This window comes from Aspergillus puulaauensis, chromosome 2 (assembly GCF_016861865.1).
Source record: "Aspergillus puulaauensis MK2 DNA, chromosome 2, nearly complete sequence".
NCBI lineage: Eukaryota > Fungi > Ascomycota > Eurotiomycetes > Eurotiales > Aspergillaceae > Aspergillus > Aspergillus puulaauensis.
The window spans coordinates 3,086,183-3,100,379 of NC_054858.1; the positions used below are offsets into that span (position 1 = coordinate 3,086,183).

The 14,197-nt window shown below is 52.3% G+C and overlaps 8 protein-coding genes across 8 annotated transcripts; 5 read left to right on the forward strand and 3 right to left on the reverse strand.

Moving 5' to 3' along the window:
• Positions 1–396: 396 nt before the first annotated feature.
• On the forward strand, positions 397–1,298 carry APUU_21253S (uncharacterized protein; the record flags this gene model as incomplete). The annotated part of the gene is made up of 3 exons (XM_041699984.1): positions 397–741; positions 805–1,100; positions 1,148–1,298. The coding sequence occupies 3 exons, from the start codon at positions 397–399 to the stop codon at positions 1,296–1,298; spliced, it is 792 nt and encodes a 263-aa protein (XP_041553015.1).
• Positions 1,299–1,422: 124 nt separating this feature from the next.
• Positions 1,423–2,313, reverse strand: aspf2 (major allergen Asp F2; the record flags this gene model as incomplete). The annotated part of the gene is made up of 3 exons (XM_041699986.1): positions 1,423–1,464; positions 1,511–1,905; positions 1,965–2,313. The coding sequence occupies 3 exons, from the start codon at positions 2,311–2,313 to the stop codon at positions 1,423–1,425; spliced, it is 786 nt and encodes a 261-aa protein (XP_041553016.1).
• A 654-nt stretch (positions 2,314–2,967) lies between these two features.
• On the forward strand, positions 2,968–4,512 carry zrfC (putative ZIP Zinc transporter; the record flags this gene model as incomplete). Its single annotated transcript, XM_041699987.1, has 4 exons — positions 2,968–3,158; positions 3,206–3,391; positions 3,437–3,680; positions 3,730–4,512. 4 exons carry the CDS (start codon positions 2,968–2,970, stop codon positions 4,510–4,512), a joined length of 1,404 nt encoding a protein of 467 aa, XP_041553017.1.
• Positions 4,513–6,357: 1,845 nt separating this feature from the next.
• On the forward strand, positions 6,358–7,172 carry APUU_21256S (uncharacterized protein; the record flags this gene model as incomplete). Its single annotated transcript, XM_041699988.1, has 2 exons — positions 6,358–6,730; positions 6,790–7,172. The coding sequence occupies 2 exons, from the start codon at positions 6,358–6,360 to the stop codon at positions 7,170–7,172; spliced, it is 756 nt and encodes a 251-aa protein (XP_041553018.1).
• Positions 7,173–7,588: 416 nt separating this feature from the next.
• APUU_21257S (GNAT family N-acetyltransferase) lies at positions 7,589–8,317 on the forward strand (the record flags this gene model as incomplete). The annotated part of the gene is made up of 2 exons (XM_041699989.1): positions 7,589–8,018; positions 8,076–8,317. 2 exons carry the CDS (start codon positions 7,589–7,591, stop codon positions 8,315–8,317), a joined length of 672 nt encoding a protein of 223 aa, XP_041553019.1.
• A 285-nt stretch (positions 8,318–8,602) lies between these two features.
• APUU_21258S (GNAT family N-acetyltransferase) lies at positions 8,603–9,378 on the forward strand (the record flags this gene model as incomplete). Its single annotated transcript, XM_041699990.1, has 2 exons — positions 8,603–8,716; positions 8,761–9,378. 2 exons carry the CDS (start codon positions 8,603–8,605, stop codon positions 9,376–9,378), a joined length of 732 nt encoding a protein of 243 aa, XP_041553020.1.
• Positions 9,379–9,576: 198 nt separating this feature from the next.
• On the reverse strand, positions 9,577–10,088 carry APUU_21259A (hydrophobin family protein; the record flags this gene model as incomplete). The annotated part of the gene is made up of 3 exons (XM_041699991.1): positions 9,577–9,633; positions 9,684–9,763; positions 9,818–10,088. 3 exons carry the CDS (start codon positions 10,086–10,088, stop codon positions 9,577–9,579), a joined length of 408 nt encoding a protein of 135 aa, XP_041553021.1.
• Positions 10,089–12,357: 2,269 nt separating this feature from the next.
• On the reverse strand, positions 12,358–13,990 carry APUU_21260A (uncharacterized protein; the record flags this gene model as incomplete). The annotated part of the gene is made up of 4 exons (XM_041699992.1): positions 12,358–12,513; positions 12,567–12,991; positions 13,046–13,442; positions 13,505–13,990. The coding sequence occupies 4 exons, from the start codon at positions 13,988–13,990 to the stop codon at positions 12,358–12,360; spliced, it is 1,464 nt and encodes a 487-aa protein (XP_041553022.1).
• Positions 13,991–14,197: the final 207 nt, after the last annotated feature.

Sequence of the window (14,197 nt, forward strand, 5' to 3'; positions counted from 1 at the left end):
AGATTAATAGACATAGATGCAAGACATTGGTTTCTTACTAGGCTAAGCCAGCTCGATCACAAGATACATTTCCTATTTACCGGTTTATTATCTCGCTAAGGTTAAGCCGCGACTGGCTATAGTCAAACACGAGGTGCTTTGTATTCTCTGGTTAGGGCTGGGCTTCAGCTGCCCAGCTCTTGTTTCTTCTTGGCTTGATCACCAGCGAATGAGCCTCACGCCAGCGTTGATCTTTTTATGAATACGAGCGGTCAACGCCTCAAAAAAAAGAAGGAAAATAAAATTGTCGGCGAGGTTAAATAGAAGGCATTTGCCGCCTTGATCGTGGCTGCTCAACACTCAACTAGTACTAACCCAACATAATTTACTAACAGCAAAAATCCCAGCATCAACAGAATGAAAGTCATCAAACACGAAGATGGCTCTACTCCCCTCTGGGAACTCTCCACGGGCCCAGGCCACAGCCACGGCCATGACGACCGCGACTACGACTACGAGAACGTCCCCGGCTTCACAGAACCCCTGGAACAGTCAAAGCTCCTCGAGAGCTCAAAATCACGTACCAAAGATGAAGGTGAAGAAGGCGCACCAGCCGGTCCTGGAAAGCTCTACATTATCAGCCCATCTATATACCTCACCGGATACGTGTCCATGGTCGTCGTCACCACTATAGCCTGCATTATCCTCGCGCGGACGAACCCTGGTGCATTGCAGTATACTGCTATTGTGACTGTAATCGTGGTACGTCTATGAAACCCAAATGCTTCAACAAGATAAACGATACCTAGAGCTAATAGCAAACAGGGTACATCCGGCATCTTCTGTACATTCGGACTAGACCTGTACCTCCCAAGATCCAAATCGCAGAGCGACCCCACGCCGTCAACAGCATCGTATATCTTGGTCATTGCGAGGAATGTCGTGTGGCTAGCTGTCTCTGTTGCCATGCTGGTAACGGGTGCCATGGCAGATGATTCAGACGACCGCTCGAAATCGAAACTTGCGAAACGGCGCGGGAGTGGTAGTGGGCGTGGGAATAACCCGCCGCCGCCGCTGAGGGATCTGGCGGTTGCTTGTGGGTGTGTGGGGGTTGTTGTGTTGTATGTACTTCTCCTTTTAATGGAGTGTCTGGGCTAATGAGGTGTAGTTTTGCTACGCTTGTATACTGGTATCCGGTGGTGGTGGCGAGGTATCGCAAGTACTCGAAGGAGGAGATGAGGAGTATGTATGAGGGGTTGCTTTTGAAGGAGGGAGGTAAGAAGAGTGTGAGGGCGTTGTGGCGGGCAATCAGGCATTAATTATTTTTGCCCTTGCAGTATGCAAACGAGTGATTATATAGTCTATAAATGTATACGTATACATTCAGCATCATCGGTTTAACCCCGACAAATCTAATGACAGCTGGTCGAGGTAGTCAGTAGCCTAGGTGCAGTGAAGCTCTCCACCATCGTGAGTGTGGCAGTTCTGCAATCGTTAGTTACACTCTTCAATGTTGATAGACTGTACTCACTTCAGGAATATCCTCCTGGTCATCATGCTCATGGTCATGCTCATCCTCCTCACCAACACATCCCACCCCAGGAACAGCAACATCATACGCATACACCTCCAGCGCAAAGTACTGCAGCGTCTCCGAGTCATGCACAGCCTCAGTGCGGTTTCCCTCTGCCAGCTCCAGCACCCCACTATATCCATCAGCGTAGTGCTCGATGAGACCCTGTCCGATAGCAGGCACGTGGTAGAGCCGGTGAAGCAGGTCGCCGGCCCAGAAGGTGTTTGTCTCGGATCCTGAAACGGTATACCCCTGGGAGCACATGGTGCTCAGGGGCCGGCGGGTAGTGTAGCTGAGTTCGCAGATGACGGTCTCGGAGGTGGCGTTCTCGCCGCGCCAGTGGCCGGCCCAGTCTGTGAATCGTCAATCGTCAGCGCTTGGACAGTTAAGCCAGCCTAGTTATGAAGCTTACCCTCTAAACCGCAGTTGCCATCGGGGTTATCGCAGCGGAAGAGGATGGTCTCCGGGTTCCCGTTGATGATGATGTCGTAGGCGCCGATGGGGGTGATGGCGGGCCTGTCACCGAAGTACTTGCGGTAGATGGCGCTCTCGTTGCCCCATTGCAGGATGTGGTCTTTGGCGTGCTGCACGAGGGTGACGGTCTCCTGCAGCGCGGTGGCGAGCTGGCGCTGCTCGGTAGCGTTGCAGCTTTCGTGGATAGGGAAAGGAGACTTGATGGGGTCCTCCAGAGGTACAGGGGTTTGAGTCGGCAGCGCCGCAATGGGGGCGCAAAGGGCCAGGGCTAGGGCAATGGTCCACATTGGAAATGATACGAACGATGCTTCTTTTTCTCTTAAGATTGGCCGTTTCCTGTCAGTCTGCAGGGGTCTGCAGGATCGTCATGTTGACAGTATTTATACCCTTTTGTTTGTGCATATTGAGTACCTTCGAGATCACCAAGAGATGCCCAAGAGACGGCAACTCTTGGAAGGCTTGGATTCCGTGCATGTCCTGGCATCATTTGTACATTCACTCCAGCTTCGCTTGCATCCCACGTTTTGCCAAGCGGCCAAGGCCACGAGGGGACCCTGGGGACAGCAGGCTAAACTGCATCCACGGCGCAATCCGGGCTTGTGCTCCACCACGGAGAGGCTGGATCTGAGCGGCAACAGCTGTTGGCACTTGGCAAGATATCTTTGCTTGGCGGAGCGCTTGGCAGGTGTACCTTGGTAGTTAGTGAGGATGTGAAATGCAACACTCTCACTGGGAGGGCCCGGTGGTGGGCAGATTTTTCTGTATTTCTTTCATCTTACGATTCAGGTGGTGTTGCGAACTTGCGACACCTTGTGGACAGGGGAGTTAAATATACCGTCAGCCCGTGCTCGGCGATATCAGATCACCACTTCACAGTTCACGCCCATCCCGTCGGTTTCTACTCGTGACTCTCCTTGCGTCCGGTCGGTATAGTTCGCGTGATGAAAATCGTGGTTCCCGTCCTTGCCCTTGCTGGGCTCGTCCGTGCTGTCTCCATTACGGGGTGCCACCAGCACGGCAGCGATGTGTACTGTATCACCGAAAGTGGTGACGAGGTCCAGGTGGCGTTGGACAATCCTCCCGCGGATCTTCCTTCTGAATACACCGACTGTCACTCCCATGGAGACAAATCGTAAGCGGCTCTGCGTTCGCCTTCTCAAGCCTTGCTAACCCACGCAGGTACTGTGTCGATCCAAACGGCGAAGATGTTGAAGTCCTGGGAGAAGTGACCAGCTCCGGCTCCGATTCCCATTCTCATGAAGAAAGCTCGGGGGAAAGCTCGGGGGAAAGCTCGGGAGAAAGCTCGGGAGAAAGCTCGGGAGAAAGCTCAGGGGAACAGAATTGCCATTTCCATGCCGGCGTGGAGTATGTATCCCCGTCCAAGTACGTGGTCGGATGCTAATCGTGCAGGCACTGTGTTGGAGCAGGAGAATCAGAGAGTGGCGGCAGCAGCTCGAGCTGCGGTGCCCAGAGCCGCGACTACGACATGCCTCTGCGCATTGGAACACTCTTCGTCATCCTCGTCACCAGTTCTATTGGTGTCTTCCTCCCCATGGCTCTGGTGAAGCTGCCGTTCACGTCCATCAACGTCTGGGCGTCGACCATCATCAAGCAGTTCGGCACAGGTGTCATCCTCTCGACTGCGTTCGTCCATGTAAGTTGCCAATCGAATTAGAAGCAGCCTGCGATGCTAACCAAACCAGCTCTACACGCACGCAGAGCTCATGTTCAGTAACGACTGTCTCGGCGAGCTGGAGTACGAGGCCACCACCTCCGCCATCGTGATGGCCGGTATCTTCCTCTCCTTCTTGACCGAGTACATCGGCCACCGATACATCCTCGCCCGCAGCGCCCGTTCAGGAGATTCGTCCCCGCAGCGCGTCGACAACGGCTCCTCCAAGTCCGCCGCCGAACAAGCACCAGCACCAGCCCAGCCCACGCACCAACACAGCGGGCTCGCAGGCCTCGGCCACCACCACGGCGGCGACCCTACAAACCCCAACACCAAGCTCTCGGTGCTCGTCATGGAAGCCGGCGTCATCTTCCACAGCATCCTGATCGGCATCACGCTCGTCGTGGCCGGCGACTCCTTCTACAAGACCCTCCTCGTCGTGATCGTCTTCCACCAGTTCTTCGAGGGTCTCGCACTCGGCGCACGCATTGCCCTCCTTCCAGGCCGCACGTTCCCCACCAAGGCAATCATGGGCGCGGCCTTTGCGCTGGTAACCCCCGTCGGCATGGCGATTGGCATGGGCGTGATTCACTCGTTCAATGGACAGGACCGCCACACGCTGATTGCGCTGGGCACGCTCGATGCGCTGTCTGCTGGGATCCTGGTGTGGGTTGGCCTGGTGGATATGTGGGCGCGCGACTGGGTGATTGAGGGGGGTGATATGTATGCGGCGCCGCTGCGACACGTTGCGGCGGGCGGCATCTCGTTGGTTGCGGGGATGGTTCTGATGGGTGTGTTGGGCAAGTGGGCTTGATTGCTTGCTTGATGTAAATAGATGGGGATGGGATTCGCAGGTCGAACAGAGAGATGTTACGCGTCGGAATGCAGGACAGCAAGTGAGAAAAGAAGAGGCGACCTGGTCTGTGCGTCCTTGCAGCGACCGCGGTTGTCAGATTAATACATACCTTACTCTTGATTTATTACTCATTTATAGACATTAGAACCAAGTATACTAGTTGGCCAGCTGTATATGTAACTAGGTGTAATAATATCAGCTAGTAACGTACTCTGTACAAGTCACTGAGGATTGCTCAATCTGAGTATCTGACTGCAAGCTGAACTCACCTCGGTCGGGCCACCAGAAGTCTGTATACAACTCCATCGACCACGCTAAAACTTCAGACGACCTCGGTGGTCATATAATTGTTACGAGTCAGTAACAGTAATCACACGTTCAACGGCTCGACCAGGGTCGAGTGACTGACTCAGTTAACGGCGTGGATTGAGCACGGTCCAGGTCATATTCACTGGTTCAATGATTGACAGTGAAAATATCCTGCTGCTTATTTCTGAGTACTAAGATGGCTTGTTACGATTTAGTTTTATTTTAAAAGTAGTTTATTGGATTTATTGAAGTTGTGTACACAATAAGTTGAAGGAAAACAGGTACACTGACAGGACGTAAATAACTTATATATCACAACACCGATAATGTCATCGTCACCAGAAACGCCTCAACAGCGTCAAATTGCGCCCGAGCAGCCAGATAAAGTAAAATAAAACATTTATTACCGTCTGCATATCATGAATTATCTCAAGCCACGGACCAGAGCATAGTAGAAGGGTTATTATTCCCCACATTTCCGTAATGTAGAAAGTATCTCTGTTGACCTTATGTTGCATGAATAGCAAGCCGAATACAACAATCATCCTCGATGGTCTGACGGTAATGATTTCCGCTTGTCACTCTTCCGAGAACGAGCGCGGGAGACCTGGATGGAGATTTTTTTTTTGATTTTGCCATTTTACCCGCAGATCACCCATCAGTGGCTTACGGTTTCTGGGCCATACAGATCTCTGTCTCCCGACCTTCTCCACCTCTTCATCAACACAGGCCATTGAGCCAAGTTTTAACCTTCGTTTATATTTGGCACCTTTATTTTTTCAGCTTCAGCAATCAGCTTCTGCAGCCCGTGCCCGTTGAACAGTAACCTTTGGGGCCCATTTTTTGATCCCTGTGATGATGATTTGCGCCGTTGCGAGTCTTGTAAGCTGTAACTTGACAGTTGCAAGTCGCAACAACGCACGGTCTCGATTCTCAGATTCAATTCCAAATCCGTGACGGCGGGCCCCTTTATTCGGTAACGGAGCCGCACCTGTGCTTGTCAAATTGGGTCCAGTTGGGGCTCTTGGATTCTGACTCGCCGATGCTGCAGGGGTAGAGGGCCAGTCACCCGCCGTTCGTGTCCACTGTCCACGGGGCTTTTTGGGCTTCGAGTCAACCAGGGAAGCTTATATACATCAGAGACGTGGTCTCCTTTGTGGACGCGATGTATCTTCCGGGATATAGGATATGATGGCTTCCAGTGCCAACTAGTTGATATGCTCGGCAACACATACTGCACCACGACTGCACCACGACCAGTCGACGACGTATCAATGGCACGATCAGGTTAATATAGGCCAGAAGCAGCGATCATCAGAGCTAAAATCTAGTCTCTGGATGATTCGGAAATGAATGAGCGTCAATCCGTCGACAAGGCCCACAATGTCATTGTGATTTATGAATTGGGCCTGTTCCCTCCTGGGTGCTGAATTCCTTGACACTCAACTCACCAAACCAACCGCGCCATAACCCATCCACACCACATCCGTCAACATGTCCGACTCAGACTCAAGCGACGCTAGCCAGTTCGGCTGGGCTCTCCGTGTCAACGGCTCCTGCCTCGACATTGAGGAGGACTGCGGCATGACCATCGAGCCGTACCGAGTCTGCTGTCCCGGGGGTTCGTACTGCCCAAACGCCTACAACGTCGCCTGCTGCCCGTCGGGATCGAACTGCACCGAAGCGCTGCAGGCCACGCCGCACTGCGCCAACGAGACATGGGATCTGTATATCAACGGCGGCTACTTTTGCTGCGAACACGGCTCGATCGGGTATGCCACGGACACGGATTCGAACGGGTGCGGAGATCCGGGGTATGAGCTGGCGGAGGGCGAATCGACTCTGCCGATTATCCACACGGGGACTGGTAAGTAGGACTAAATGATCTCTCACTATTCTTTACAAAGCTAACTTGCTCGAAAATAGTCACAACAAGCACACCGGCACCAACATCAAACTCGCCGGTGACAGCAACCGACGACGGCTCATCCTCAACACCAACATCGTCATCGAATTCGAACAGTTCCAGCTCGAACTCAGATTCAAATACTGGCGCGATAGCCGGCGGCGTGGTCGGCGGTGTCTGTGGCGCAGCGATTATCGCAGTCCTGGTCTGGCTCTTGATCCGCACGCGGCGGAAGCAGCAGACGCAAGACGCAACGAACCAGGGCATGGTGCCAGCCTCTGAGCACTTCAACAAGGTTGGGCCGCCGCCGCCGCCCGTGGAAATGGAGGCGGATCGGTATGCAGAGCTCTCAGCGGGGGACCATCGGACGGTTGCTGAGTTGCCTGGGTATTATGGGAAATAAAAATGCCTTTGACGGTGGTTTGTCAGTCTTTCATTGCATACTTAACTTACTTGCATTTATTCTCTGTCAGCGGCGGGTGGTGATTTATTAATTTTATATACTATTCTATTAACTTATACTATATTGTATTTACGGCAGGCAGCTTTTCTTATGTTGATAATGTGGTGGATATTTATTCAAACAACCCAAATAAAGTGATGTCGATCATAAAATACTGTCAACAGGGTACCTTCTATTAAGAGGTGATTATTCCACTAATCAAGTGCAATGTAAGTAAACACTACCTTAGCGGGGGATGGGTACTGAGTATACTCTAGTTCTGACTCAAACCCCCACTACAACACCACACCAACATCACCATCATCACATTCACCCTAACAACTACAACCACAACTACAAACTACAATCAAACCAAAATGACCATTTCGCTCCGCCCCGCCGTGCCCGCCGACGCAGCGACCCTCGCCGAAATCAACATCAAAGCCTTCACCGGCCAAGGCTTCATCACCAACACATTCCCAGGGGTCCCGCACGCCGTGATCCACGAGCTCAAGGTGGCGCGGTACCTCAAGAAAATAGCACACCCGCAGACGCACGTTATTGTAGCCGAGGACGACGCGTCGGGCGCGCTTGTGGGCTGTGCGCGATGGATTTTCCCTGCCGCTGCTGATGGGAATGCTGAGGGGAATGTGAAGGGGGCGGGGGATTTGGTGGATGAGGACTCGGCGGAGGCGGCGAGGGGGGCGGAGGACGCGCTGCCTGAGGGGACGAATCGGGGCATTTATACGGGGTTTTTTGAGATTTTGAAGGAGAAGGGGAAGGATTATCTACGGGATGATGATGTTGGTATGTTTTCTCTCTTTTGTTTTATTTTTCTGCTTGTTTTCCAGTGTTAATTGGCAGTCCTGGAATTCATCGCCACGCTCCCGCAACACCAACGACAGGGCATCGGCAAGGCACTCCTCCGCTGGGGAATCGAGCGGGCGGAAGCCGAGAACAGGCGGATCTACCTGGAGGCCACGACGGAGGGATTGCCTGCGTACGAGAACAGCGGGTGGCGGGCGCTGGAGCAGGTGCATATTGACTACGCGCGATGGGGAGGCCAGGGCACGCAGACTCTGACGCTGATGTTGCGGGATCCTTGATCCTTGATCCGGTCAGCTGCGGTGGTCACAGCTTGATGCTGGTGAATGCTGCCAATGGAGTTGGGTATCCGGCACAACCTGCCAAATCGAGCCTAACGTGAAGCAGACGATCGAGCGTGGAGACGGCAGACTGAGCGAGGGGCGTTGGAGAGGGCTTGGTTGTACAGACCGCGTGCAACTGCCTGCTCTGGTTAGGGTGTTGTTGCTGTTGGCTATTTAGGAGTCTAGGACGTCCTGCCCAGCTTGCAGTATTATGTATTTACTTATAACTCAACGATTGTAGTCATGGACATCCACATCCTCCCGCTGTCCAGACCGGACATTCCCGCCGCCGTAGAATGCATCCAGACCGTCTTCGCCGACGACCCTTTCTTCCGCTACATGTTCGACCAGTCCACTGTATGTTACTGTCATCCCAAGTAAATCATTATTAAATGTTATAGTACAATCCCGCCCGCAACGCCGCCTCCCTCTCCGCCCACTTCCTGCACGGCCTCAGCATCAACGCCCCCATCTATGTCGCCAAAACAACCCTAACTCCAACCGACAAAGCCCCCAGTATAGTCGGAATCTGCTGGTGGCTCCCGCCATCTTCATCCTCATCCTCACCCTCACCCTTCACCGCCGCCCAAGACTGGCTCCTCTCGTTCCGCCAACTCCTCGCCAACATCCGCTACGCCGGCCGCGGCGGACTACGCTTAAATCGATATCGCCAGTGGAAGGCGCTGCAGAAGACCACGCACGACAAGGTATGGCGCGATCCGCGCGGGTACTACTTTTGCAATGTGATCGCGGTGCGGGCTGAGATGCGCGGGAAGGGCGTTGGGCGGCGGCTGGTGGAGGTTGTGACGGAGCGAGCGGATGAAGAGGGGATGCCCTGTTATCTGGAGAGTTCGAAGGGGATGCCGAATTTGAGGATCTATGAGAAGTTGGGGTTTGAGATGGCAAGGGAGATTGAGTGTGTTGATGGGAAGGACGTTTGTACGGTGAGTTTCCTCTTCCTCTTCCTCTTCCTCTTCCTCTTCCTCTTCTATACAGCTGGTAGAATAATTGCTGCGTGATACTGATTATTTAGCTGTATTGTATGACCCGACAACCGACCAAGAGTGATGTTAATTAGATTGATGTTATCCGCAATCAACGGCGTTCTTGGTTTAATTATACATTAACGGTAACAGTAAACCGTGCTTCACCATTTTCCTCCTCCAAGACTGTTTTCTCCTCTTGCTAACCCACGAATTCGAATTCCCAAAGAGAATCTAGGCAACGGCGCCAAGAGCAATGCAGGGAAGGGCAGCGCCAACAAGGTCGCCGTTCTGGAGTGATCATTAGCATGTATCAACCACAAAGACAGGGGAGAACGTACGGCCTCGGCACCGCTGTTGTCGCAGCAAGCGATGTTCTGCTGGCACTGCTTGTTGAGGAGGTCCTGGACACCGATAACGGCTGGAATAACATGTCAGTAAGTTTGGTAGTATCAGAAGTTCGACAGATACGTACCGGCAACGTCGAGCTTGGAGCAGCCCTTGAAGGCACCAATGCCCTCGGCGCCAGAGCCCTGGCCAAGAAGACCGCTCAGGATACCAGAGGCAACACCCTTCTGGATGGTCGTGGTGTCACCGACATAGTCGACCTCATTACAGCAAGACAGCTGAGCCTGGTCGCCACACTTGGAGCTGGCCTCCTTGACGGTCCAATCGGCGGTGGAGGGTTTGCCAGCGCTGACGGCAGCGAAGAGGGAAAAGATGGCAGTAGCGGCAGTAAGCTTCATTTTGATGGTTGGATTAAAGACTTGGGATAGACTTGTGATAGAGAATGGGATAGCAGAGTGTGTGAGAAAGAAGAAGAAGGAGGGAGAGAAGAGGGGATAACGACGCGAATAAATGCTTGCCCTTGGTGGGCCATTCCAACCCTCGGGCTGCAACTGTTGCATACCGGAGAGTAGGATCGCTATGTTGTTTAATTGCTGTTTTGGTCCGAAACCTCGTTGCTGTAGGGCGCTGCAGTGTATCCCTTGGGCGCGGCCTCTCCTTGCATTCCCAGGTGGCTGGCCGCACGCGGATCAAGGAATGTGGTGGAGTCTCCTTTCTCGCAAAGGGATGGGCCAGTGTACTCCGTAAGGATGGCAACTTAGTGAACTGGGGCCAAAGCTTGACTCGATGATGGATGACGAGGCGACTGGGCCATTCTTGCTGTGGTGCATCCTGATATTGCTGCCAGATTGCGGTCTCTTGCGGTGTAAGGGAGGGCTCGGACCCTGATCAGCTCGCTGCCCATGGTCTGGACTAAATTAAGTTGTAGATTATACTCTTTGATCGGCCGTCCTGGATGTTTGGTGACGACGCCTGCGCCCCTTTCAGAGAAGAGGCTTTCGATAGAGCCGAGCATTAGGGCAAGCTCCCGCGGACTTGGTACAACAGCATCGGTGAGGCCTAGATGTCACCAGAGTAACGAGCAAAGTACGGGGATGCACCAGTGGCATTTACACTAGACGGAACTAGTCAGGCACAGCCGGGCAGTAGCATCAGAGCGTTCAAAGTAACCCTGGTTCAGTGGCTCCTACCCGGCATACTCCGGACTTCCGTTCTCGTCGACATCTAACAATAGAGGTGTAGTGACAGTATCACATTCAGACTCCCTCTCCCCCTTGGACGCCAGTGTAGCCATACGGTCAAAACTCGCGTCCAGCACAACAACATTCTCCCACGGTCAGCCGCATACAAACAAACAACCCTTCCTCCCCCAGCTCCCACAATTCTCTCCGCAAGACCATCAGGCTCCGAATCCGTCACGCAGATATGGAAGAGCCCGCCACTGTAGAACCCAAACCCGCCTTCCTGTTGCGGGACGAATGCCATTGGGTCAATGAGCCGAGATCTCAAAGCCTACCCGTTGCCGGTCGACATGTACGCCATGTTGACTGGCTGAAGGTTGGATCTGTGGGCCGCTCGCTCCGTGTGATGCGGTGGATTTGGTTTCAACGAGTTCGAAGCTGAAGACTTTGCTGTACCAGGCTATGGCCGCTGAAGACGCAGTTGGGGGTCTGGGTCTGGATCTGGATCTGGATGAGATGGACGGGTTGCATGGGCTTTGTGGAGGACTTACTTGTTGCGTCGTTTTCAGTACTTCTACTCTGTAGTGGACTGAGTGATTGGACTGAGTGTAGATGTACAGCATATTTAGTATTTGATTGAAGTAATATTCAACTGGGTATATGCTTTCCAGAGATACCTGACCCAACATTATAAACTCCGTTCAATTTGATTATTCGGATAAACCTTCATTCACGGAGGATATATCGGCTATTTCCGTTACTGAATACTGAATACTGGATACTGGATACTGGGAAGCTATTGTATGCATCATACGACCTATACTCCTGCTTGTGAGAACCTTGGGATATATCGCGGACAGCTTCATGGTGTCGAAACCTGCTGCCTAGCAGTCTTTAAAATTGGTATGGGGATGTAAATCACCTAGACTATAGTATATCCGCAGGGCTCCATAGGGCTGAAGGCAAAGTGCTTGATGATTTTGTGTGCCATGATTGCTTTATATGGGCCCGACTGGAAATACGCCTGGACCAGGGGTTAGGGTCTCCATAGATATCGAGTTCGTTACAATCCCGATATCGCTCGGAGTTATTTGACCAGGATCTACAGACTGAAGACAAAGCTCTTAAGGCTTTGATAAAGATGAACTGTGATAGGTGTGTGATTTCATTGCTGCCTGTTAACAGTTCACCCACATTCCGTAGGGCTGAAGCTCAAGCCACAAGCGAGATGAAGCTTTTTAACAGATCCACTGCGTTATTTTCTAGCATTAAGCACACCTAACTATCTAGCCATACTTATGAGTAGTCTAAGTCTGACTTATGCCCCGCTGATTTTCTGGTTGCCTGTTTCTATAATCACGTTTGAAGCCAGATATCCCATTCTATGAGCGGAAGCTGATGAGATGCTAGACCTCTGCACCAAAAGACCTTGCAAGGCTGGTGGCTAGCCAGATATCTCTAACAGAAGCTACTGCAATGATAAAGACTACGAGATCATCTCGCTCGTTTCCTCCAAGTTTCTGTGCGACGTCTCCGGTAGCAGGAAAGCAGCCCACAACAGTCCCAGAAAAGCGACAACAAAGAAGAACCAGAATGTGCCTTTTGGCTGCAGGGCACTCTCTAACATCATAGTCGGGACAGCCTTGTTTCGTAAGCACCATCTATAGGTGAGGCAAGAGAGGCACAGGATCATACCTTGATCAGGGCAAATCTGTTGGCATAATGGATGCACATAAGGAGACTCGTCCCAAGCGTGCGGACTGGCGAGGGAAGCATCTCTGCATTGATAAGATACTGTATGGAGTTCCAACCGAAGGCATAGCCTATGCCTGTCACGTAGATCGAAACAATTGCAGCGATTGCCGCTCGGTGGACGGTTCCGGACTGGTAGTCGGCGCCATGAAGAGAGGAAGCAGTGATGTATATTGCGACATAGAGCAGGGCGAGAAGCTGCAGTGTAATTCCCGACAAGAGCGCGCGTTTTCTCCCAACACGATCGACGAAGAATATAGCGCAGACAATACCAGATGCAAGTTTGACAACCCCGAATATTGCCGTTGCTAGCAGGGTTTCTGACTTGCCGGTCACACTAAGCAGAGAAAAGAACTTGGGCGTGTAGGCTTCCAAATTTTAGATTTACATCAATTGAAGGTTCTTAAGACTGGAGGACATACTTGTAATGGCATTCGTGCCAGACCACTGACTGAGAAGCTGCGCTGTGACCAAAAACAGCAACCGTGAGCGATTGGCAGCTTGTCCGAAAAGCAACTTCCACGGCTCCAACCTGAACCATTGCTGATTCGTAATCTGGCTGGCAGCTACTTGGTCCTGGAATATCTGCAGCTCCTCCGCGATTCTGGGACTGTCATGGGGCAGTCGCCACAAACGAGACACGGCGTCGATGGCTTTTTCGGTGTAGCCATTGTTGACCAGATATCTGGGGCTTTCGACGCAACCAAGAGAGGCCAGGAGTAGGACACCGGCCATCATGATCTGGCTACTTTGTGGAAGGATCCATTGTGTGTTGCTCTTATCGGATAGGTGGATTGAAGCGCCATACCCAGCGAAATACTAGAAGCGGCCGGCAATATTAGCAATAATAGAGTGTATATCTACGCAAGAGAGAGACTAACCCCGATGACAACACCGACATATTCAGACGTGCCATATATGCAGACCAGCAAACCTCGACAGGAGGAAGGGGCCACTTCAGCAAGATATATGGGGCCAACGATGCTTGCCTGGCCGATTCCTATGCCGGCAAGAAAACGACCAGCAAGGAGCTGATCCAAGCTGCCATTCGACGTGATGGTAACTGCCACGCCGGTGACCCAGAGCAAACATATCTGTCGCATTGTCCAGAGTGGTCCGATCCAGTCGCTCGAAAAGAAGGCCAGCAGTGCCCCAGGCAGGCTGCCGAGCTGGACAATGGAGGTGATATTAGACAATCGGTTGGCTTTGTCTTCGGCGCTCAGATGCTTGTTGTCAAGCTGGAAATCGCTGATGAACGAGGGTAGGTTCACGGTCGTGGCAATTAGAGCTTCGTCTAGCCCTTTGGCTGAACCGAGAAGCCCGAAGCCCACGGCAGCGCAGATGAGATACCTAGTAACGTGAGCCATTGCTGCAGTAACTCGTGGAAAGCCACTCTGTTTTCATAATAGGGATACGTTGGTGAATGAGCGTTTCTCATACTCTAAGTCTATTGTAGGGCATCCCATTCCACGCGAAATCTTGATGGCATTTTCAGTATCCACAGACCACGTCCAATTTCTATCAATGTCTCACAATAGCGCAACTAAGCACAACCCGCAATCAGGATCAGCCCT